Below are 25,779 nucleotides of genomic sequence, written 5' to 3'. Positions count from 1 at the left end.
CACCCACTTTGTTCCAATGACATTCTTGCCTTTCCGCAAGTCCACAAGATCCCAAGTATTGTTCTTCATGATAGAAGAGATTTCATCCTGCATGGCTTACATCGAGTGCTTATTCTCTTGTGTTTCTTCATAAGAAGAAGGCTCTTCTGAATCAAAGAGACCACCCATGGCGAATGCAGACTCCCCATGATGCATATTCAATGCATGGCTGGAACTAGCCCTTGTTCTACATGTCAATGGAGTTGTAAGTTTGCTATCTTGCAAAGTTTTTAGCAACCATCTTGGCACCGACTTGGCTGTGACTATGGCTGTTTACTCTTCCCTGACAAGATCTAAAACTTCTTCCATAGAAGGGGGCTGAATTGCCGGCTGTTCTACATGAGGGTTTTCCTGTGTAGGGGCTGGCTGATCTGAATCCCCCCCTAATTGCAATGGGTAATAGCCCATCAAACATGTCTTGTATGCCTATATGATGACTTTTATACAAGCTGTGGTTGGGCTAAACCTAATTTTCAACGAATACCACATCTCTACTAACAAAAATCCAGCATGTTGCTGGATTATAAAGACAGTATCCTTTGCTCTCATTGCTATAGTCCACAAAAATGCCTTTATCATCTAGCTTTGTTCTAAGTTGTTCTAGCACATGTGCATATGCCAAACACCCAAATGTACACATATAATCCACTTTTGGCTTTCTGTTGTCAAATGGTGTTACGGTCTTCAAAGCTTTCGTTGGACACCTGTTCAACACATGAGTTGCACACATTATAGCTTCCATCCAAAATTGTGAGGCAACTTCTATGCTTCACCATGCATCTTACCATCTCCACGAGAGATCTATTTTTCCTCTCAGCTACACCATTCTGCTGTGGTGTATAAGGCACAGCACATTGGTGTTTGATGCCCTTTTGAAGCATATAATCCTTGAATGCATTTGATATGCTCCACCTCTATCTGAGCGGAGTGTTTGGACTTTACATCCACACATATTTTCAGCCATTACTACAAACTGTCGAAAGCATGTAAACACCTCTGCTTTCGCTTTCAAGGGGTAAACCCTATAAAACCTTGAGTAGTCATCAATGAATGTGACAAAATAAAGATGCCTCCCTATGGATGGTGTACGCATTGGACCACATACATCACTGTGTATGAGCTGTAATTTATTTTCAGCTCTAACAGCTCCATCCCTAGGGAATGGTTTACGATGCATCTTTCCCAAAATACACCCCTCACATACATGTCTTGTTGGAGACTCAAGAGGCAGCATATTATCAACCATATGATGCTTCTGCAAAAGCATCAAACTCTGAAAATTTACATGCCCAAAACCAGCATGCCAAAGCTTTGCATCATGCTAGCAGGAGTGTGGGCAGCCACTCTATGTGCATCATAAGTACGCTTGTCATAGCTATCCAACTTATACAAGCCATTGTATCGTGTTCCGAAAGTGACTATCGCATAACCCTTTGATGGGTCTTTCACCAAACACTTTGCATCTTTAAATTCAACCTTTAAACCTTGGTCGTTTATGGCTGAGACGAAGAGCAGATTTTTCTTTATCCCTAGAACATACAACACTATTGTCGTCATACATATATCTGCACCATTGGCTGCAACAAGTATGACATCGCCAATTCCCTTTACTGGATAAGTGGTATGATCTGCACATGATACAGTGCATTCATTAGAAGCATAAACCAAGTGCTAAAATATATCTTTACATGAAGTGATGTGGCTCAATCACCACTATCAAAATACCATGATACATGCTATCTGCCAGATGCAATGCAAGACATATCATTCCTTGAAGCACTTGGTGTGTCTCTAGTGCATGTGACCAAAAAAGTATACTCTTCCTGAATTACGTTTAGCTGCTTGCTCTGCTTTGTCATCAAAAGAGTCTGCTATTGCATTGCCTACATCTTTCTTCTTCTCTTTTGCAATCCGCTTTCTACATTCATTGATGTAGTGGCCAGGCTTATGGCAATAGTGACATTTGCCCTTCTTTTTAGGCTTGTTTGCATCCCCTTTGTCAGACTTTTCACCACCAGAAGAGGGCTGTCCATGACCAGCCTTACTGGACTGGTGTCCCCCATGCTTAAAGCTCTTGGCTATAAAAATGCCTTGTCTCCACCACGGTTTCTAGATAGGTTTGCTCTTCCTGCAAAAGTAAACCCACCAGCTCTTCAAAAGTGACGGGATTAGCATCTCCTCTCATAGAGAGGTTGAGAGAGGTGTGAAAGCCCAAATAGGAGGATGCTTAAAAATTTGGAGTGTTGGTGACCAGCTATCTGTCTGGGATAACCTCATCAATGTTGAGCAATTGTTCTTGCAAATCTTTCACTTTGATGAGGTGATCTGACATGGAGTTACCCTCATCCATAGAATATCCAATTGCCTCTTCAAGTAGGCAACTCTTGCCTTGTTGCGTACCTGATACATTGCTTCCAAAATGTCCCATGCAAGCGTCGATGTCTTGCAGGACCAAATGTGTGGAATAATAGACCTTTTCACAAAAAGAGCTATCAAGGAGATGGCATGTGCATCCCTAGATTCCCATCGCTTCTGCTCTTGTGTGTGGGAGCAAGTTCTACTTCAGGAGCTCTTTGAGCACCTCCCCTTCGAGGCGTTGCTGGTTGTATGGTAAGTGGGCATGTGTCGTCACCACACACAATGCCCCAATCAAATGAAATGAATATATTACCTTAGAAGTTGGAATACTCGTAATAGGGATATTCTTCTTCATCATCATCGATCATGTTTATGCCAAGTGGAATATACTTTGACTTCCATGAACAATTCGATGCGATATGAGAAAAGACCCAAATTTCTGTACCTGCAAATTAAGCAAACTGTAACTTGTATATTTTAGTGATTTATACCTGCAATTCGGAGTCATTGGAGTACGCATTTAATACAAAGTGGTACACATGGGAGCTGTCGAGTGCAAGGAGTATACAAAATAGGTGAGGGAGCCAGCTTCACGTTCGGGAGTGCTGCAAGTGAAATTGAATTAGGGTATTGCCGAGGGCCACAAACGGGACTGCAAACGGATTGGTCACGGGCTGCTGGCCAGACCACATATGGATAGGCAGAGAGCTAGCGGCTCGCGAGCGGGAGTCTCCACAGAAGAGGGTTGACGGGAGGAGCAGCCGCCAAATTGGGCATAGAGTAAGCAACGGGGAGGAGCCGGGTTGAACGGTGACTCTCCGACAAAACCTTGCTTGGTAAGATCCAGCGACGGTGGCGGACGGCAACCAACGGACGAAGACGGCCGGCAACCAACAGATGGAAGGGTGTTCGAGTTTTCTCATAATTCCATCGCCTGCCACATAATCCACAAGTGTGGCTGAGCTCCGCCGTGTGGTGCCAGTTGTGGAGACAGCGCCGCCATTTGGATGGCCGGAAGCGGACCTCGTGGCACTAGTGCTGCCGGTCGTGAAGGCGGAATGCGGGCGGAGCTTGGCCGAGCGGGCGGCGCACACACACGGGGAGAGATAGAGCGCCAGAACATGCAATCACAGACGGAGCCAGGGCACCAAAGGTGAGGCACTCAATGGAAGGAGTAGCAGCCGGACGAGAGCTACGTGTGTGGAAGGAGGGCAACAAGGCTCTAATACCAACCATTGGACTCAGACACTCACACACAAAATAGGGTTTCCTCCAAATTAGGATTAGGTGCAAAAATAGAAGGCTCACAGGGAGAGAGAAAGAAAGAAAGAAAGAAAGATATATTAAGCGTCTACTAAAGACCCAATGGGCCTATGAGACCCAAGTGATACAACAATGTCAATGGCATATCTCATCATGGAATGGAAAATAAAACAGAAAGAAAACATATATATAGCTCTCTCACTGGGGTGATACAAAACTGTCCATGGAAACTCATCATGGAGAAAGAAAGAAAGAAAGCTGTATTAATGTCTACTAGAGGCCGAACTTGACCTATGAGACAAACCAATGTACAACTGTCAATGTCTTCTGGATTTCCAGAAAAAAAAAGGACAAAATGAACATGTGAGTGAGAGAGAGAGAGAGAGAGAGAGAGCAAGACACAAAGTGTGTGGTTGATCACAAATGCAAGTCAACTCTTGCATGTGAGTCACATCCATATAATATCCAAGTACAAAAGTTGAATGGATAGTGTCCTGTCACACTTGATATCCAAGGGAAAAAACCACATGGAAAAAAGTACCCTTGGTTAAGCCATGTTCACATGTAGCCTTGTTATAAGTGAGCATATGCCTGCAGTTTTCATCTTGTACTAGAAGAATTAGATGCTAGCCATTGGAGAATCCCTGGGCACCCATAAAGTTGTATTTGAAACAGACTCCTTTTCGGTAATCTAACCATAAGGGGAGGGAGGGGAGGGGGAGGGTTGTCAACCCATCTTCTGGCCCCTAGTGTGGTGTACTGTGCAAAGTCATTTATTTTTGTAACTATTTGGTCCTCCAAGCTCTTTTCGCATGATGAAATTCATGCCCAAACACTTGGTCAGGTTGATGGACACATGGAAACAGGGATCCTTAGGTTTGCACAGGAAAAAGCACCATCATAGGTCAAAAAGTAAGAAAAAGCAAAAAATCAAACTATGTTGACCAAAAGCTAAAGGCACCATTGGAAGAGGACATCGAACTGGATCAAAAAGCTAAAAGCCACTTTTTCAAAAAGCAACTCCAGGGCCAAAAAGCAAGGCCCTAAAGATTGTACAAGCACAAATCAAGAACTTTGACTATTAGTAATATTTAATAAAACAAAAGCAAAAGCAAGAAAATAAAACAAAAGCAAGAGGCAAAGCAAAAGCAAGGCAAGGCAAAAGCATGGACCCCCGTCAAGTATATAAGAAGCTTGTACCTCCGTGGTGAAGCATAGAGAAATTTTTGGAGCTAATACCTTGGTGGAGATAAACCTTGAGAAAAGCAAGAGAACCTTCTCTCTCTACTTCCTCGTGCCACCCATCTCCTCCACCACCGCCAACAACAGCCACCCTTGCAGCGCCAACCCCCGCCCTTGCTCCACCTCCCTGCACCGCCCTGAAACCACCGCAAACAGCTACCAGAAGCACCTCTCTGTACATCACTGCCCTGTTTCTACAACGCCTTGTGTCTGCTACTCCGCCTGCCTCAGCCACTAGTGCGCCACCTTGCTTTGCACCTCCCTGTGCGACTGGGCCGCTGTCGTGAGCCGCCTCTCAGCTGCCACTCACAGCCGCCTCAACTGTTGTCGCCACCAAACGCTGCCTGCACTACTTCAACCAGCAACGCCAGCAAATGCTTACGCCACCCTATGCAGCACCGTGCGCCACCCAGCCAGTGTCATCTCAGTAAGGCCGCTGCCTCCACCAAAGCAACGACGCCGCTGAACTTGTGCCTCCTTTGTGAAGAAAAGTTTCAAATTGTTATTGGTGCAACTTTTTCGCCTTGCCAATACCTTGGGTACTTGATTTTGAGAGCATCAGACTTGGTTCCGACATTTGATATTGGAACTAACCTGGTGTAAGACTCTTGTGGGTCATCCTCGTGGTGAGCTCAGCATGATGGCGTCCTTGTGATCGCGTTGAAGACCTTTGTGTGGGGAGAATGGACGCTCAATGATCTTTGTCCCTCCGGAAGGAATAAAAAAAGCTAGTTAGTGAATGAAAAGATTATTGGTTTATTGGGAATTCTATTTATCACATTATTACAAGTTTGTACTTCACTCCTTATCATTATAAATGCACATCTATCCAGCAAACATCGAGCTCCTCTCATGCTTCTCTCTGTGTGTGCTTCAATGTGTGTTCATGTGCTCGTCTCTTGCAGAGCTCCATCTCCTATACACGTCGCCTCCTTGGACACTCATGTGGAGTGTGACCGACAACTTGACAGATGCCACACCAAACTGTTCTCTTGGCGTCCTGTTGAGTCTTGAGCTCTTCTCTCCTTCTAGAGCTGAGCCAAACTACCCTCTTCTTGCTGAGCCTTTTGGAGCATGAGAGCCTCTAGCTAACATTTGAGATGGTCTTCCTCCTTGTGGGCCTTATGGAGCTTGAGAGCTTCCAAGTCCATTTGGGAGCTTGGTCACCGTGTCGTTGGCAGTGGCCGTGGACCTCAGAGTGTCAGTCCTTCTGTTGATGTGAGAGGTGGGATTTTTTACGAATGATTGCATTTTTATATTTGTATGAGCATGTTTTTTTTTCTCTCACTTTGTTTTTGACAATCATAAGCAATGTTACATGTGATTTGTGTTAGTGGGGACGCTAAGAGATGTTAATAATGGATAAGAAGAGAGGGAAGGATCCAGAAGAACGTAGACATAATCATCAGAACAAGATGGTGATTCTCAGTTCCTAATTTGATTCATTTGAAGCGACATTCATCATTTGAAGAAATTGGCCTTCGATAATGTCTCTTTTGTGTGGCACGATTCTTCTCAAATGTTGTTGAGCAGCACATGTTCCTGCATGCTTCTTCCCATGTACTTTTTATGTTTTTTTGTATATTTAAGTGCTCTTATGAAGTAGATATACATGAAGTACAAGAAGTGAGTCATATAGACTCTTATTAAGCTGATGCTTTTTGTTGAAGTAACCACTCATTGGTGAGGATTGAAAGAATTACGTCGACTTACGAGACTAATATAGATATCTTCAATAAGGATTGAAGATCATTGATTTGTGAAGATGGTAGCGTCGTTTGGAGAGGTTTGTAATTTGAAGGAAAATTCCAAGCGATGGGTTGTACCATTGACCAGGCTTTCGTTCAACATCGCTCCCCCATCCAGAGATGTACCTGGAAGTTGTCGATTGTGAGGCTTTGGATATGTACTCATGGAGCAGCTGCTACGTTATCATAGCCAAAAGAATAGAAAACTATAAGCTTAACAAAAATGAAATGTTTATTTAAGATCCTTGAGAATTGTTTAATAGGCCATATGTAAGACTCCCTTATGCGTATGTGTGTGTGTGTGTGTGTGTGTGTGTGTGTGTGTGTGTTTATTACCACCTTGCGAGCAACAGATTCTTGTGGCTACTCTCCTTTTTGAGAGAATAGGTTCTTATGTCTGTCGCGTAGCTTCTGCACTTACACTTCACATCCAGAGAGGTGAAAAGAGCATTGTGAGTTTGTCTCTGATGCGCTCATAAGTCTCCATTGCGGACGTGGGAATTGATTCTTGAATTTTTGGCTCAAACGTTGTCGAGACAATAAGTAAGATGCTGGTTGGTTACCATTGGGGTTGGTCTAACACACAAGCTCTTGTGTAGGTATTGAATGCACGAGAGTGGTAGAGTAACTTGCTTAGTGTTGCTTAGGCCTCCATTCTTGTAGAGCTTTGCTTGAAGCTGTTGGGGTTGAAGTCGATGGTGAGGCTTTCTTCACGTTGTTCGATTTTCGCAACCATATGATGGGATTACCATCATAGTATCCTTGTTCAAGCACATGCACAATTGGTGGTGGCTGATGTGCTTGGTGCTGAGGTTTCCTACTTTGTGCAAGCTTAGAGGGCTTTGTAATGCACTTGGAAATCCAAGCGTTGGTATTTCCTTGGTAGTAACCTTGTGCTTGCAGTAATCTTTTTGGTACTCACACTTGTGGAGTTCTTTGAGGAACTCGCATAGGCTTTTGTGGACAGTGTTGTAGAGTACCTTTCTTTTTTCTTGGCCTCTAAGTGCTGTGTTGAGGAAGAGGCATTGACTGTCGAGACACCCAAATTTGATTGGCGCCTTCGTAGTAGCCTTGTGCTACCAGTAACTGCTCTCCACCCACATCTTGATACCATTAAGATACCTTGATCTTGACTGTCTTGGTGGAGTTTTCTTTTTGGTGGAAGTGGAAGGTTTTGGGACCACCTTCACGTTAGTTGGCGCTGAGGCTATAGGTTTGAGACTCATGGGCTTTGTTGATGATAATCACGCTAGAGTCTCTTGTGGAGTGGCTGTCGATGATGAGGCTTTCAAGCATGTGGTTGTCTCCTTTGGTGAGGTTTGTCGATGAAGAGGCATAGGCTCCGGGGCTTTTCCTTTAAGTTCCTTGTTAGAGATAGATGGTTACGCACGGGGGGGGGGGGGGGGGGGGGGGGGGGGTAGGGGACTTCTTCAGGAATAGCTGTTGATTATGAGGTTTTGGCAGCAAACTTCGTTGGTGAGGATGGGATTGAAGGAATAGATGTTTTATCGGAGTCGGTCGTTAATGCAGATGGTAGGTCATTGTGTAGAGGGGCTTTTGTGGAAGAGGCTTGTAACCTTTTGTGTTCAACATTATAGGAATCCAAAGTTGGATCCTCTTCCGTGCAATTGGGGGGGGGGGGGGGAGGGGACTTCTTCAAGAATAGCTGTTGATTATGAGGTTTTGGCAGCGAACTTTGTTGGTGAGGATGGGATTGAAGGAATAGATGTTTTATCGGAGTCGGTCGTTAATGCAGATGGTAGGTCATTGTGTAGAGGGGCTTTTGTGGAAGAGACTTGTAACCTTTTGTGTTCAACATTATAGGAATCCATTAAAGTTGGATCCTCTTCCGTGCAATATGGTATTGTCAACCTTTTGTCGTTGACCATCATGATAACTCTATCGCTAGCAAAGCACAGTGGTGCTTAGGCAACAATAGTCCATTTATACCGCAAGATCAAATCTGCTTCCAACACATACTCAACCACAAAAAACTTAAAGTAAGGAAGTTAGTTTCAATATACATTGTATGTTCAAAGTACCCTAAACATGACATGTTCCAGTCTTGTGTAAAGGGAATTCTTTTAGGATCAACCGTGAGTGTTGGTTGACCTAATAAATCCAATAACTTGAGGGTCATAAGATTGTGTTCTCGTGTTGGTGGATAAAGCTGTGCTTGAGCTGTGGTTATTTTATTGGAAAGTTTCAATCCAACCAGAATCCTAGGAATTTTTTCAATAAGATATGTTGAAAGTTCCAGCTCCTCCAAGGTCTAGCCAACCACCCACCCTTGCTCAGGCCCCCAAGGCAGCAACATAACTCTCTCTCTCCTCAATCTCGAGGAATGGCCCCGAGTCTCCAAGAGAAACTCGAGGCCCTCGAGACGGCAATGAAGGCACTAATCAAGGAGAATAAGAAGACATCCGATTCCAACCTCAATGAGGTGGAGAACAAACTACATCAGCACATCATGGCCCTCGAAGCACGGGTCACGGGCCTTGAACAAGAGAACACAGCACTCAAGGAGGAGGTGAGTGCATTGAAAGTGGAACTGGTAGCCGTCAAGAACACCGAGAAGGAAGAAGGGGAGATCAATGAGAACATTCTCACGGCCATCAAAGAAGAGATCACAAAGGACATGGAGGGAAAACTCGAAGCCAAGCAGTCAAGATGGGTTGAGGTGGTGAAGAAGAACATCCGCAAAGAAGTGAGGGAGGAGTCTCAAAGGAAAGAACATCAAATCATTCACACCACCATTGAGGAGGAGAAGATGAGGTATGCCCGCCGCCTCAACATTCGAGTCACAGGTATAGCCGAGACACCCAACTCCACTCCCGAGAAAGATGGACAGCTTCTATGCATGAAGCTAGGCTACAGGGAAGAGGACCCTCTCCCCTTCACCAAAGCATGGAGAGCCGGGAAAGACTCAACACGCAAGCGAGCCCTCATCCTACAGATTGCAGGAGAGACGGAGAGGGTCACCTTCATGAGGAAGAGGGTCATACTACGAGGCTTAGAGGGAGCTCCTATTTTCTTGGATGATGATCTCACGAGGATGCAGCTAGAGCATAGGAGAGCTTGCATGCCACGAGTCTTACACGCGAGGAGAGAAGGCAAGAAGGCCTTCTATCGAGATGGTCGGGTCATCATTGATGGCCGGCCCATTGATTAGCGGTTTGGGGCCTATGGGACACAGACCAGGCCACTGACAGAGATACACATGGCAGTATGGAACTGTAATGATTCACTATGGGTGCAGCCTGGACGACTGGAGCATGTTATGGTGGGGAGAGACATCATACTTCTGACAGAGACACATCAGAGCCCAGAGAGAGGGCTACCTCAAGTAGAGGGATTCCAGTGGGAGTCAGCATATAGGAGGACCACACGCCAGGGTACCTCGAAAGGGTCAGGGGGAGTAGCAGTTCTATTCAGACGGGAGCTACAGGGGAGACTGAGCGTGGTAGCACAAGATCCAGAGGCCAGATACATGTGGATCAGCTTACAGCTCTCACAGGACAGGGTTATATACATAGCCCTATGTTACTTTCCTCCATCAGGATCCTCCTATGTCATTACAGAGGACATGCCACAGGAGGAGGAGACAGGAGCCTCGCCATACACTTGTCTGTCAGAGGAGATTATGCATTATTCTACACTAGGGGAAGTATTTCTTACGGGTGACTTCAATGCCCACACACAAAGCAGACAATGTGAGGTGTATGACTATGATGACATGGAGATCCTCCACCCTGTGGATCCAGAGGAGATAGGGGCTAGTCGGGCATCAGAGGACACTGGACCAGACAGAGGACATTATGGGGACCAGTTACTAGAGTTGGGAGCCAGGCATCGTCTCGTTATTTATAACGGGATGCTACAGTGGCCGGGATCAGGAGGGCTGACATGCTTCCCACATGGGAGTCATACACGGACCGAAGGCACGGTGGTGGACTACATTATGGGATCTTTGGAGGCATCACAGCTTGTCACCTCATTCTCCATCCCACCTCGTCCTATTGGGGCAGATCATACATACTTGGCATTTTCACTAGACGGATCACCAGTATCACCAACCCCCCACATACCCACGCCACACACTACCATCTACTTCACACATGACATGGCAGACATATACACTGGCAGAGTAGAGGATGGGCTCCTACTCATGGATCCCCTGGCACCTATGGATACTATTACAGCCCAGCTGGCATCACTCCTACACACGGCTGCATTACAGAGCTTCCCACATCGTGTCCACTCAGGAGAGCCTGCAAGATCTAGGACTGTCCCAGAACAGATGGTATGATGACGAGTGCAGAGCCCTATACTCACGGCTCCACATACAGCGAGCCTTGGGAGCCATCACGGAGTCGAGGAGAGAGATGAGGAGACTTACTCGCCGCAAAAGGTGGACCTTCGCAGAGATACAGGAGCTAGAGATCTTTCATTTCTTCATGAGTAGAGATAGCCCTATCTCATGGCGGCACTTCAGAGAGCCCCAGACACCGACACCCATTGCAGACCCACGGACATGGCACACATATGCAGAGGGCCTATACCACGCCCCACAGCAGCCACCTATATCTCGGCCACAGGAGCCTCGACCTACCACAGCTAGCTTCTTTACCCACACGATGGTAAAGGAAGCTATCCGCCGCCTACAGCATGGACGAGACGTCGACCATATGGACCTACAGGGTGAGCCTCTCATATATGCACTAGATTCTTTGGCTCCTTTTCTTGCACACCTGTTTAACAGGGCACTAGCAGCGGGTTTGCCTGCGGAGTGAACGATGCACACCATTGTGCCGATCCACAAAACGGGGGATATGCTCGATCCGAGCAACTACAGGACGGTTATGATTGGCCACGTGTTGGCCAAACTCTATGGTGCAGTGTTGGAGCAAGAGCTTAGCTTATACGCTGAGCGAGCAAGTTTACGCTCATCAGGACAGGCAGGCTTCAGGAGAGCTTTCTCTACCACGGACCATGTATTCACTTTGAGATGTATGATTGATCAGGCAAGAGTGAGGATGAGAAAGCTCTATTGCTGCTTTGTGGATTTCCGCAAGGCATTTGACACAGTACCACGAGAGAGGCTCTTTCAGCGCCTGCAGTCTCTTGGCATACCAGCAGATATGACATGGGGCATCTATGCATTATATGAGCAGGTTTTTGGGCGAGTCAGATGCCCAAGAGGTATGTCCGAGACTATTGCTAGCACCATTGGTGTGAAGCAAGGATGCCCACTTTCCCCCATGCTATTTGGGTTATACATTGATGAGGTGGCTGACTTCATTACACGGGGAGGCGGAGATGGAGTTGATCTAGCGGGTACCTCAGTACATATTATGCTTTATGCTGATGATATTGTATTAGTGTCTGAGTCTCCAGGAGGTCTACAGCAACATCTACATGCACTCCATGATTTCTGCACACAGAGGGGTCTTACTGTGAACCTTGGGAAAACCAAGGTTATGGTCTTTCATACATCGAGACAGGGCAGGAGTCAGCTGACATTCACTCTCGCAAGACGCCAGGTGGAGGTGGTGACATCATACATGTACCTAGGGGTTACCTTCTCTATAGCAGCCACGCGCTTCACCATGGGTTCAGCAGCCAAAGCCAGATTGACACAGGGATATGCAGCATTGGCTATGCTAGAGAGACAGTGCCACCAGGCGCATTTTCAGGAACCCCGGACGAAAGGGTCGCTATTTGACACATTAGTCACACCGGCACTGATGTATGGAGCAGCGGTATGGACGCCAGGACTTGCTACCCATTGGTAGACACAGATAGAGAGACCACAGGCCCTCATGATGGCACGCATGATACGCAGCAAACCGTCAGTACCTCATGACATTATCCGAGCAGAGTTTGCTGCGCCTCCTATGATGGTAGAGCCCATATTCCAAACTATATGCCTGCTAGACAGATTCAGAGAGATGCCACAGGATAGATTGTCATACAGAGCTTTTGAGGCATCTAGACAGCTGGCTGAGGCAGGAGACAGAGGATCATGGTATGCACAGGTCACACATTGGTTCTCACAGCATGGCCTAGACATGGATCATCTACCACCATTCCAGTATGACAAGGATGCACCACATATCCGTCTCTCTCATAGTGAGAGGAACAGAGTATTGAGACAGGACCTATGGCAGCTCTATACACGAGAGACATGGATATCACCTACACAGCCTCTTCCACCGAAGATGCTATACTACAGAGATCACTTCATGAGTATCACTGATGATGGATTTATAGAGAGGCCTAGATACATGGAGGGCTTTTTACCACACGGCTCCTGAGTAGCTATTGGTCAGCTTAGAGTCTCCTCACATCGATTGGAGATCGAGACTGGCAGAGCAGCACGGATCCCCCGAGAGGAGAGGGTATGCAGATTGTGCAGAGAGGAGGTGGAGAGTGAGGAGCATTATGTATGAAGATGCAGAGCATATACAGCCATCAAAGAGAGATATCCCATTTTATTCAGAGAGCCACATTCCCTACGCCAGATCTTTGAGACAGTAGACCAGCACATACTAGGGAGATTCATTCTAGACATACAGCGTCACAGAGAGACATCATTACAGGCTCACACAGCTCCACAGGGGGGACGACAAATACAGATTATTACATTTTTTCAGAGATCCACCCCACTCCCAGCCCCTACACAGCACGGAATTACTCTCCAGAGAGCAGAGACACTTAGAGCCCGCAGGAGACAGAGGACACCTGGCTTTCGGACACCACCCCTATACTAGAGAGAGATGACAGAGATCGGAGCTCAGTTTCACAGAGAGGGTGCGGAGCGACTGGCTCGCTTCAGAGCACACCCAGGCATGTTCTTCAGGGAGCTGTGGACACCCCCTTCATTGATGTATACCATTCTATACCCCCAGTATGGTACAGGATGGAGCTAGCTAGGTTGCATATCATGATTTTATACTCCATGCATATAGCTTTGCATTCTCCTAGTAGTAGAGCTCCATCACCTCCCCCACTCATTGTACTTATTGCACACCCAAATTCAGCTTTTTTAGTTCAGTACTTTTTCATTTTGTTGGGATGACAGAGGATACCCCACACAGGTACACTGATTTGTCTCATAGGCCGAGTTCGGTCTTTTGGAAGACGTTAATAAAATCTTTCTTTCTCTCAGACTATACGCTCTATGCTCCAAAGTTGAAGCTAGAGACCCGAATTGCTAAGCATCGTTTCTTTTATCAATGCAACCTTGCCTTTCACATAGCTCGTTGCCCAGCATACCACAAGTTTTATGATGCACTTCTGGCGGCCGCCGTCGCAGGAGCTACATCCAATGAATGTTGAGTCTTTGAGAACTACTCACTTGATAGATCAAGTGAGGCAGATTGAGGATGAGCTCATCGGATTGAGAGCTTGTTGGTAGCGTTATGGTTGCAGCATAGTGTCAAATGGATGGAGTGACACGGTGAGTCACAAACTATCAAGTCTAAACACTCCACAACTATGCTTCATGTTAATGTTTTATGAAAATCTTTCATAAAGGTTTGAACTTTGTAAATTTTTATCTCTTCTCTTTCTCTAATGCATGGTTTTTCTATGGTCAGCGGCACCGTCACGTAATAAATGTTTTCGTATCATCTTGTGTTGGCACCACATTGTTGCATGTCGTTGATGCATCTCATCCATAGTTGATGTGTGCGTACTGTACGTAATGTACGGTACGTATTTGTACGTTGTTCCGTACAGATAAAATTTTTATGTACGTAAAAATACGTACCATTGTAAAAAATATCAATCTATACGGCATTTCATATCAAAATAAACATAAAAAGATCCAAATACATTTTAAATTGTGAGAGAGACCTACAAGACAATCTAATAAGGTCTTTGCTAATACGCATTTGATTAGTAATCACAAAACCCTTGTCGCACGTTGTAAAACTTGTTACTTCAGAAATCAAACATCAGATACCAAAACCAGTTTTCAATCAGAGATCAATCTTCAATCACCAATCACCACTCTTAGCTCTATATAAACTGATGAATCAGTGTTTACACAACAAAAGTCTCAACTCTCATCCATGTTAAAAGGCTGCAAATGCATCAAAACAAACTGAATACAATGCACATACTACATAGCAAGCTGCAACACTACATCATAGAAATGTCCTCAAAAGGCCCATAAGGGCTAGTCCAGAGTCTAGACTCCACAATGAAACGTGATCTAAGAGTCAAAACTCCTCATCAAATGATGATGATGACGATGCACCAGAAGAGAGCAAGTCCCCATCTGTCAGGACATTGCCCTCGTCGTCATACTCAGGCTCTGCCATCACGGGCACATGTGATGATGTGAAAGATGTATCATGAGATCCATGTGATTAATAACAGGGATGACATTGGTGTGCTCCTGCCAGTAGGGGTTGCATGGCTTCGGCATATTGGATCCTGGAAGCTGTGTGACACAAAGAAAGAGAGAGAGAGAGAGAGAGAGAGAGGGAGAGCTTAGAGCATACTCCAAAGAAGGAAAGAGAGAGAGAGAGAGAGAGGGAGAGGGACTCGGGAGGGAGCGAGAGAGAGACGAGATTAATCATGTAGTACATTGGCCGCTCGCGGTTGAGAGAGAGAGAGAGAGAGAGAGAGAGTAAAGTACGAGACAGAGATGCATCATGAGGGACCAAGGCCATGAGCGAGAGAGAGCGTGAGAATTACCTGGTTGCAATGTGCACAGTGTGCAGAGACAGAGCGAAACAGACATGCTCCAAAGGAAGAAAGAGAGAGAGAGAGAGAGAGAGAGAGGGAGAGCTTAGAGCATACTCCAAAGAAGGAAAGAGAGAGAGAGAGAGAGAGGGAGAGGGACTCGGGAGGGAGCGAGAGAGAGACGAGATTAATCATGTAGTACATTGGCCGCTCGCGGTTGAGAGAGAGAGAGAGAGAGAGAGTAAAGTACGAGACAGAGATGCATCATGAGGGACCAAGGCCATAAGCGAGAGAGAGCGTGAGAATTACCTGGTTGCAATGTGCACAGTGTGCAGAGACAGAGCGAAACAGAGCACTGCAGGCGAAATTCCGAAATAAGCCCAAATTCGTACGTTGAAGATCAAAAAGGGGGGTTTTTTAAAAAAATAAACGTACGGATCGATCCGTACGCGTACGGATCCGTACGGTACAGATCGATCCGTACGTACGTACGGCTGCAACCTTGATCTCATCCTGGCTTGAGTATTACTAGGGAGTGGATTTATGGCCACATTAGGCGTCTCATCTTGGCTTGAGTATTACTAGGGAGTGGATTTATGTCGTCAATGCATCTCATCCTGGCTTGAGTATTACTGGGGAGTGGATTTATGGCCACATTAGGCAGACCATTGAGGAGATTGAGCCACAAAATGTGGTCCAAGTTATCACAGACAATGGCTCCAATTCTGCCAAGATGGGTGAATTTGTGGAGAGGCATTATCCTTCCATTGTCTGGACTCCACGTGCATCCCATTCTTTGAATTTGATGATAGAGGACATTGCAAAGCTAGAGTGGGTGCACTCTACACTTAATAAGGCCGCACACACATTAGATTGATTACAAGAAAGACTCAAGCACTAGCTCTCTTTAGAGCTATATGCAAGTACAATCTCGTGAAGCCTTCAAAGACACGATTTGGCTATCTTTTCCTCGTTCTTCAAAGGTAAGCTATAAGTAGCTAGCTTTTTTGGAAAGTTCGTTCCTATTGCAATTCTCATTTTGTAATCTTAATACTTACTTGAGATTTAATTTCTTAATGATATAATTAGGATGACGCAAATAAAGGATGCACTTAGGTGGCTTTTTTGTAGTGAAGTGTGGGAGGCTTGGAGAGGAAGCCGCAAAGTGGAGACCCGCACTATTACTTCCTACACCTTGGATAGTAATTTTTGGGAGAAAGCGGTGTCTATAAAGACAACCATTGCACCATTTACTTCATTTTGAAATTATTTGACCATGAAAGAAGTACAATGAGCTTACTCTACCACTACATGCATAGGCTCAAGGAAAGTATGGTAAATTGTAGATGTCTTTCAAATGAGAGGTATGCAATTTTTTTAACTATTAGTATTACTTGCAAGTAGCTGCCGCATTATCACATCGTATTCACATTTTCAAATAGATGAAATCTATATTCAGCAAGAATTTACAGGTGGATGATCTACGTCGGATTTGGACCAAGAGATGGAATTGGTTTCATAAACCAATTCACATGGTTTCTTACATGTTGCATCCTTTATACAAGGATCAACAACATTGGTCCAACCGCTTTCTTGTGAGTGGTTGGACATCCTATGTGGATAGGATCTTTCTCTCGAGGGAGCAAGCAAAGTAAGCATATCATATTCTTGCAATAACTCATGCTTTACTTATCTTTAAGACATGTCGCATTCTTGCAATAACTAACTAGCAATGCCATCTTGTAGAATTGAAGAGAAGTCTATCCTCTACATCCATGATCGAGATCAGTTCATGCGAGATGTGGCCATAAGACCGGAGCAACGGAGGTTCGTTGTATCGTAGTGGGAAATAAATAAACGTCTCACTCTCACTTTGCAAGCATCAGCTCTTCGAGTTCTCTCTCATGAGTGTACTAGTAAAGCGGTTAAGCGCATATGGAGTATATATGCCGATATTCATACCAAGAAAAGAAATAAATAAAAATATAATTTAATCATAATTTTGGACTTCATATGTGGTTATATCACATCAACTAGTTAACGATTTGAATTTGTTATAGGTTGAGCACATCTCAGCTTAATAGGTTGGTGTATGTAAATGCCAACCTTTGCCTACTTAAAGGCTCAAACACCACTCCCGTGATGATGAAGGGATATGTTACAGTGGAAGGTGAAAGAAGTCGATCCTAAAGTTCTTAGGAAGCTAGAGCTTGGCCTTAAGCGAGTGGAGCAGATTGACATATCATTTATCCAGAGGCGTATGGATGAGGACATGCCCTATCATTTTCTTCGGGAGGATGAGAGACGCTTTCAACGCGTCACTCGTGCACAATTGAGGACAGTTGTACGAGTATCCACTAGTGCACCCTTGATTGCAGCAGATGATACACCCATGAGTGCAGCAGATGACACTTCCTCTACTCCACGCACATACATATGACGAGGAGGCCGTGACCGAGCTATGGAGACTCTTGCCACCAATGGTCATACTAGTGTTTCTTCCAAGGAGATGGTGGCAAGGCAGGGGGATATAGAGGACTCCTCCCATGATAGTGATTTAGATGCAGATAGTGATGACGAGAGCTCATAGTAGCGACTCGCGAGTGGTTTAGGATTTCTGATTTTCCATGCATGATGCTAGCACCTACCACCTGCCAGCTACTCATTTTGAAATCTTGGGTTTTGTATTTGACTATTGACATTGAGATTTTAGTCAGTGAACTTTGAGATTATCATGTGATTTGGCATCATAGATGCAGCCTTTGTCTTGAGTCTTGACTCTTACTTAAATGATGAATCTAGGCTCTTTGATTTCATGCTGCTTCTTTTTTTTTTCGAGAAAAGATCCTTTCATTAGTTATATAAAAACGCCCGTAGGGCTACAAAAGATCCTCTCTTGCTCATAAGAAAACAAAGCAGAGATCCAAGCAAGGCAACAAGGGAGACTCTCCCTAGGTGCAGAAAAATACAAATATCAGTACAAAGACTGAGGGGCTATATCATACAATAGGAGGGGGGAAAAGCCAAACAGGTGGCCTGTAGTGCCAGCGGCGGAAACCCGCGTGTAGAGTATAGAAGGGGCCGCTGCGCCAAGTGGTGTGTCACGTGCACACCATTCAGGTGTACAATGACATGGCATCATTTTAGCATCATAAGTATCATCAAGATTTATCAGGCATTTTACAGGCATTAAAAGCATTTAATTCAACTTGTACATCATTGTATGGGGCTGGAATGGCACCTGCAACAGTGTACACATCATCTGCATCACATAGTTTAATTTATGATATTTTTAGGCTCATTTATGGGGCAGCCGACAGCAGTTGTGGACATTGCATCTGGCCGACAGCACTTATGCTGGCCGACCAGCAGCATTCCTGCATATATATACAGGCGCCTCTCCATTCAGCACTTCAAGCTCATCATAGCAGCATTCAGCAGGGTGTTCTCCAGCGTTTCTCCTCCGGGAAGCTTTGGGAGCAGCATATCCAGCCAACGCATCAGCATATTCAGCAACGCATCATCGTCAGCATTCAGTACTTCATCTTCAGTAAACGCATCTATTCTCCTCAGCGTTTCCTTCCCAGGTAACAGGAGTACATCTGCGTTTCATCATCAGGTCAGCATAGCATCTGTTCCAAAGCATCCCTTCAGTGTTTCCTTCCCAGGAGACAAGGGAAAGATAGTGGACAGCAATATATTCAGCATATCAGAATATTCAGCATATAGGCAGCATATTCAGCAGTATAGATCCATTTGGATCTCATTGTAACCACATTCATCATCTAATATAGCTGCATTGCATTGACACATATTTGTCTATCTCTTAAACATCATTAAGTGCAATTTAGTTAGACTAAGGTTGTGATTACTACGGTCGAAGACTCTCTACATGTCACATGGTGTGGAAGGCCTGGCACCGCAAGATCGCATTGTAACCGCATTCATCATCTAATATAGCTGCATTGCATTGACACATATTTGTCTATCTCTTAAACATCATTAAGTGCAATTTAGTTAGACTAAGGTTGTGATTACTACGGTCGAAGACTCTCTACATGTCACATGGTGTGGAAGGCCTGGCACCGCAAGATCGCCTCATCCGAGTCACCCCGGATGCGGTCATACTGTCCTCGCAGAGTGTGGATCAACTCCTGCCAAATCCCCCGAACAGTCTCTACTGGTGGCTCCAGTCTCCCCTCAAAGGCCCTGAAACACCGGGCTCTCCAGGTGAACCATATGGTGAGGCTGCTGAGGAGCTCCAATCGTAGATCCCTCTCCTGTGTCCAGCCGACGGACGAGAAATCCGATGAAGGAACCAGGCGAGGCTGGCCCCTAATGAATCTGATGGCCTGGCTGTCCTGCTCCGTCTCATAGCCCATAGCAGGCCCTGACGAAGTCGACCAAGCAGCGGCACCCCACGTATACATACCCTCTGGAGAGAGGGGGGCCAGAATGCGCAGCATCCGCAGCCAAATCTGCTGCGCCTGAGGACAGTCCCATAGGCAATGTCTCTGTGTCTCCATAGGGTGGCCGCATCGGCCGCCGCAGGCCGCCGGAAGACCGCTGTAGACAAGCCAGGTGCCAACTGCAGAGCCCCTGTGGGCGACCAGCCACCACTGGAAGGTCGAGATCCTGCGTGCCTGTCGACTAGACCAGAGCCTGGTCCAAAAATCCTCCAGAAACTCCTGTGAGAGTCCCTGTAGCCGCCAATGCTCCGATGCAGCTTGAGAGACCAATCTCCTCGCCGTCAAAATATGTCGCCCCCAACCGAACAGTATACTGGAAAAAGGTGATCTCTGTGGCCTTGGTGGATGCATAAGGATCATGCCACTCGTACTCGCCAGGGTCCCACTGGAGCCGGGCCAAGGGGCGCGCTGCATAAGCCCATATGCGCCAATCAGAGTCCACCTCTACAGGGTCTGGGTCAATATGCCACTTTCGAGAAGCGGCGGCCACTACCCGTATCCTCTGAAAAAACCAAAGGCGACTCCACCTCCACTCTCTGAAGTCTGCCCTCATCCTGGATCTCATAGTAGAGGCATCTACCATCCTCAGTGCAAGCTCTGACAGCAATCAAGATCTCCAACTGTATAAAGGCTCCCATCCACCGCTAGGGCCACTGGCTCGAGAGGCATGAACCACTCCTCTCTGAGTGCCTCCTGAATGTCATCCCTCATAATCAGCCCCCCTCTGAAGTGACTCAGCCTCTCCACCTGGATCTTCTCTGGGAGACTGCAGAAGGCCTGCCAGTCTCCAAAACTACGTGCTGGGCTTGCCGCCAATGGTCCCCAGGCTAGACGTGTCAAAATATGCAGCGGAGATGATGACCAAATCTGGGAACACAAGAGCAAAAGCAAAAACGCAGGCAGAAAAACAGCACAAGAGAGAGATAGATGTAGGCGTGTAACTCTGCTCTATATACACAAGAAGATCCTGAGATATGATACAAATAAGGCATGGGGGCTGAGGTCCTATATATACCCCCCTAGAGGGCAGTCGGCCAGCATCAGGAATGCCCACGACTGATGAAAAGACCCACGACTGCATAAATGCAGTCGGCCAGCAAAACAGGTGCCCACGACTGATCAAATCCAGTCGGCCAGCAGCCCTGAAGCCCACGACTGATGTAGATCCAGTCGGCCAGCAATAGGGTGCTCCTGGCATCACCTGGCAGCCCTCCCAAGCCTCAGAAAAATGGGAAAAAATAGGGGAAAAATACGGAGAGTGGGGAAAAATGGGAAAACACCTCATAAGGGCGGGCACACCCACAACAAAGGCCCTGGTGTATAAAACTGGACAGGAGATGACTTCTAACACCCCCTCTCAGCTCCTGGCTGTGTAACCAACCACTGGGAGCTGGGGTGCCGCCTGAGCAAATCCTGAGAGCGACTTCGTGAAGAGGTCCACCGTACTGTCCTCCGTCGAACAGAACTCCAGCAAGATGTCATCAGCAACAATCTGTTCACGAACAAAGTGCCTCTGGATGACCATGGGTTCCTCCAGTGGAAGCCCAAACCTGCAATGTAACCTCCTCCTGCTCCGTAAAACTGCTCCTGGGGCATAAGTAGATCACCTCGTGTCCGGATCTCCTCCCCAAACCGAGTCACTCCAACCGTGGAGTCGAACTCCATCCAACAATCCCCCTCCTGTGTACAAGAGTCCATGATCCTTCGCATGCCGCAGAAACCACAGGAAACGCAATCCTGCCTCACAAAGAGACATCTGCAACCAAGAGCTCAACTGCCTCATCAGGAAGCTCCCGTCCAATCCGACAGATGTAGGCGTGTAACTCTGCTCTATATACACAAGAAGATCCCGAGATATGATACAAATAAGGCATGGGGGCTGAGGTCCTATATATACCCCCCTAGAGGGCAGTCGGCCAGCATTAGGAATGCCCACGACTGATGAAAAGACCCACGACTGCATAAATGCAGTCGGCCAGCAAAACAAGTGCCCACGACTGATCAAATCTAGTCGGCCAGCAGCCCTGAAGCCCACGACTGATGTAGATCCAGTCGGCCAGCAATAGGGTGCTCCTGGCATCACCTGGCAGCCCTCCCAAGCCTCAGAAAAATGGGAAAAAATAGGGGAAAAATACGGAGAGTGGGGAAAAATGGAAAAACACCTCATAAGGGCGGGCACACCCACAACAAAGGCCCTGGTGTATAAAACTGGACAGGAGATGACTTCTAACAAGACGAGGCCGAGAACCCAGCATATGACCTTGCTCTGTGCGAACCGCTGGGCTCCAGATGAGCGGCTATCTGGCCCACTCCTCATCACAAGAAGGAGGTCTCTGAGAGAGTCCCGGTCTCAGCAACTCCCAAGCTCGCAGGATGCTCAAGGCAAATCTGTCCTCCCATCCTCTACTGAGGCCTGTCCTCCTCATCTCTATGAAGATCCATCGTATCTCCGGTGCCCAAGTGCCCCTTGCTGGAGGAGCCCGAGCCTGCAGCCGCTGCAAAAGAAGCTCTTTCCAAGGCTCAGCGCCTGGAAGCAGCCCCCGAACAATAAGCTTCCCCAATAAGGCTCTACTCTGATCAACTGGATCTATAATGCCCAAGCCCCCCTGGGCCAGCGGAAGTGTAATAACTGCCCAAGCGACCTTAGCCCGGGCTGACTCACCGTCCCGCCTAGACCAAAGCAAGCTCCTGATCAGCCTCTGTACCTGGCTGATGCAAGAGCTCGACTCTCCATTCCCTCTGTTCTTCCCTTGATCTTTGAGTATCAAGCTCTTGTTTTCTTAAGCTCAATAGCCGCAATTATTGCTCTGCCTTAAAATCGAGAAGCATCACGACCAGGTCCTCACCGAGAAATCTAGCTCGGGCCGTCGCCTCCCAGAAGGTGAAAATGTTCTCAAGGATACTACGCTCCTTGACGAATCCTGTCTAGGTAGCATGAATCAACTCCCCCAGGAAGGGCTGGATCCTCAAACTCAAGGCCTTTGCTAAGACCTTGTAGACAATATTGAGGATCGTAATAGGTCTCCAATGCCGAATATAATCTGATACTCCCTCCCCCTTGGGGATAAGAAAGATCAAGCCCTCTGAAAAGCTCTGTGGCATCACCCCAGTGTCCAACACATACTGAAAGCCCCTGCGGAGGCCTGTCCCAATATCGCATAAAAAAGGCAGGCGTCAATCCGTCCTCCCCAAGGCAACTGTGGCGCGGAAGGACTCTCAAGGCCTCAGCAAGCTCAACCTCTGAAAGAGGCTCACCCAGAACTGTACGCATACGATCTGTGACCCTCCTTTGCACATGGGCCCACACAGTCTGTCTGCAAGCATCCCGAGCCCCAGGTACTTTATGCATATTATTGATGATTACTCACGCAAAGTTTGGATTTATCTCTTGGCATACAAATCTCAAGCTTTCTCCTGCTTCCAAGAGTGGGTGACTTTGGTCGAGACTGCAAACACAGAGAAGGTTCGACAAGTCTTCTCTGACAATGGAGGAAAATTCATCTCCAAAGCCTTGCATAATTTTTTGATCACAAAAAGTTATAAGCCATCAATTTTGCACACCTCACACTCCTCAGCAAAATGGTGTGGTTGAACGCAAGAAGGAGACTGTTCAGGAGATGACCCGTACCATCCTTTTTTCTTCTGATCTTCCTCCCTTTTCCTAGGGATAAGCTATGAGCACTCTTGTTTACATCATCAACCATTCTCCTACAAAGACGGTTTCTCATATGACTCAGAGGAGGCTTTTACTAGACAGAAACCTTCGGTCTCTCATTTCAAGATTTTTGACTCCGATGCCTACGTTCATATCCCTAATTCTGAGAGATCCAAATTTGATCCCGAGTCCAAGAAGTGCAAATTCCTCGGATATAGCTCTCATTCCAAAGCTTCCAGATTATGGGATCTGGTGTCGCGATCCTTGGTGATTTCTTGCCATGTTCACTTCGTTGAACCCTCATCAGATGATTCTCGCTCTCATCCCGAGCTTACCATCAAGGTCCCTCCTTTCTCAGCCACCCCAACTCCACCACCAGCTTCTCCACCATCAACTTCTTTACCCCCTGCCTCTCCACCCCCTCCTTCCTCGGCTTCTCCTCCTCGGTGCCAAAGCGTAGCACTAGGAGAGTTCCACAAAATGGATAGGCCGAGGGTCCTCCATCACATTAACGTTTTGGGGTCTGGATGGCTAGACCAACTTGTGGGAACCTCCAGTTAAGCGTGCATTGGCATGATGAACACAACTAGGATGGGTGACCTCCCAAGACTTGGGCTCCAACATGGTATCCGAGCCATACTAGACAAGACAAGTTGAGCCTTTGAGCCAAGAAAACATGGACACGTTCAACCTCTAAGCTAAGAAAAAGTGGACAAGCTGGCACCAAGGGGGGTGTTGAGAAAAGTGCCTAAAGTTAGTTCGTGAAAAAAAAAAATGGATGAACTCATGGTCTCACAATCATGAAGTTTGTTTCTTGAGATTACAGGTCTATGTAGAAGGGATAGCACCTCCATACCACAGCCCTTAGCATCAAGAAGGTGACATTTACACCTTGCATTCAAACAAATGCACAACTAGAGGACCTCACCGATAAAAAATGCTAATGGTGATTAAGAAATATATCCTATACAAGCTTTTGTAGGTATGCGTATCATCTTTTATAGACAAAAAAAACACTTGAGACCAGCATAATGTAACTACTCACATTCAAGGTAACTATTTTCTTCATCAGAGGACACTTCCTCTGAAGAACCACCACCAACTGAAGGCGCTTGTACTGAGCCTAGGCTTGAACCTCTTACTTTGTTGCAGTGCTTCTTATGGTTCCTTCTATGCTTGGCACTTGGATGTGCATTCGGGTATGTCCATCCACAATCCTGACATGTCCAAAGATCATGCTGGTCAATCTTCATACCACCTGCATTCACTGTTATGAACTAGTCAGTGCTCTCATCAAAATTGTTTCCTTTAGCTAAGAGCATGGGTCTGCAATTATATCATAATCACATCAACCCCATTGAGGCACACATAGAAAGATTAAAAAGGCAACTTATGTCCCACTATACATCAAATCATCATGCCAAATTGTTGAGCACTACCTTGATTGGTAAGCACGCTTTCTTTCAGATTTGAAACATTTTCCTGCTTATGCGACTCCTTTGTCTGGTCAGTGTCCAATTGGGGTGAGTCATGTGAAACCACCTTAACTTCATCCACACTCACTGCATGGCCCACTTTTTCTTCTCCTCCTGGAAAAGTCTTCAAAGGTTCATTCAGAAAAGCCATACTTGGTGTAAGTTCTTGTGCAGGATCTCCAGATTTGACATCAGAAGAACCTTGCAAGTTTGGCAAATCAGCCTTTGCTCCATCAGGGGCATTGTCTTTGAACATAGAACAATCTCTGGAATCGACATCAGAAAAACCTTGCAAGTTTGGCAAATCAGCTTTTACTCCATCGGGGGCATTGTCTTCCATCATAGAAAAATCTCTGGATTGTTGATCATTGGCTGCACTATCTGTGCAAATCTCTTTTTCTATGAATGCCACAGGATGGTCTACAGATGGAAATGGGCTACCTGTTGCAGCTGGACTGGTGGCCAGATAATGGGCTTGCAATGGTTGTGGTGATTGAGGTGGCAAATGCTCTGTACAGATCCTAATAGTAAGCTCTACATTTAAAGAATTAATACTAAAAAGTTCCATCAACGGGGGAAAAAATATGTTACCTTTTTTGGCATGACACTCATCATCAGAAGAGACTTCATCCGAAGAGCCTCCCTTGTGTAACTCAGGTTGCAACTCAAACCCTTCTATTTTACCACACTGGTTTTTGTGCTTTCTTCGATGCTTTGCACTTGGGTGTGGATTTGGATAGGCCCAACCACAACGATGGCATGTCCATGAGTCCTCATGATGTGAAGATCCTGTAAACCATGTTTTGACACGAAAATACTTATGCTATTATGAC

At 46.3% G+C, this 25,779-nt stretch overlaps 1 protein-coding gene across 6 annotated transcripts in view; it reads right to left on the bottom strand.

The window, feature by feature from the left end:
* The window catches only part of LOC147616826 (uncharacterized), a 50,448-nt gene that overhangs the window by 11,925 nt on the left and 12,744 nt on the right, over window positions 1–25,779 (bottom strand). For 3 of the 6 annotated variants that reach the window (XM_086777883.1, XM_086777881.1, XM_086777882.1), the window contains 3 exons: window positions 25,538–25,735; window positions 24,911–25,456; window positions 24,517–24,738 (listed from right to left, as the gene is read on the bottom strand). In XM_086777883.1, coding sequence (XP_086634009.1) covers window positions 24,517–24,738; window positions 24,911–25,456; window positions 25,538–25,735 — 966 coding nt within the window. The remainder of the gene's footprint in view (window positions 1–24,516; window positions 24,739–24,910; window positions 25,457–25,537; window positions 25,736–25,779) is intronic. The other 3 variants (XM_086777886.1, XM_086777884.1, XM_086777885.1) reach the window with 1 other exon arrangement.

The sequence above is a fragment of the Cibotium barometz genome, chromosome 38 (genome assembly GCF_041138505.1).
Source record: "Cibotium barometz isolate CiBa-2024 chromosome 38, ASM4113850v1, whole genome shotgun sequence".
Classification (NCBI taxonomy): Eukaryota; Viridiplantae; Streptophyta; class Polypodiopsida; order Cyatheales; family Cibotiaceae; genus Cibotium; species Cibotium barometz.
Note: the sequence above shows the minus strand (reverse complement) of the source record. Positions and strands in the feature narration are given on the sequence as shown.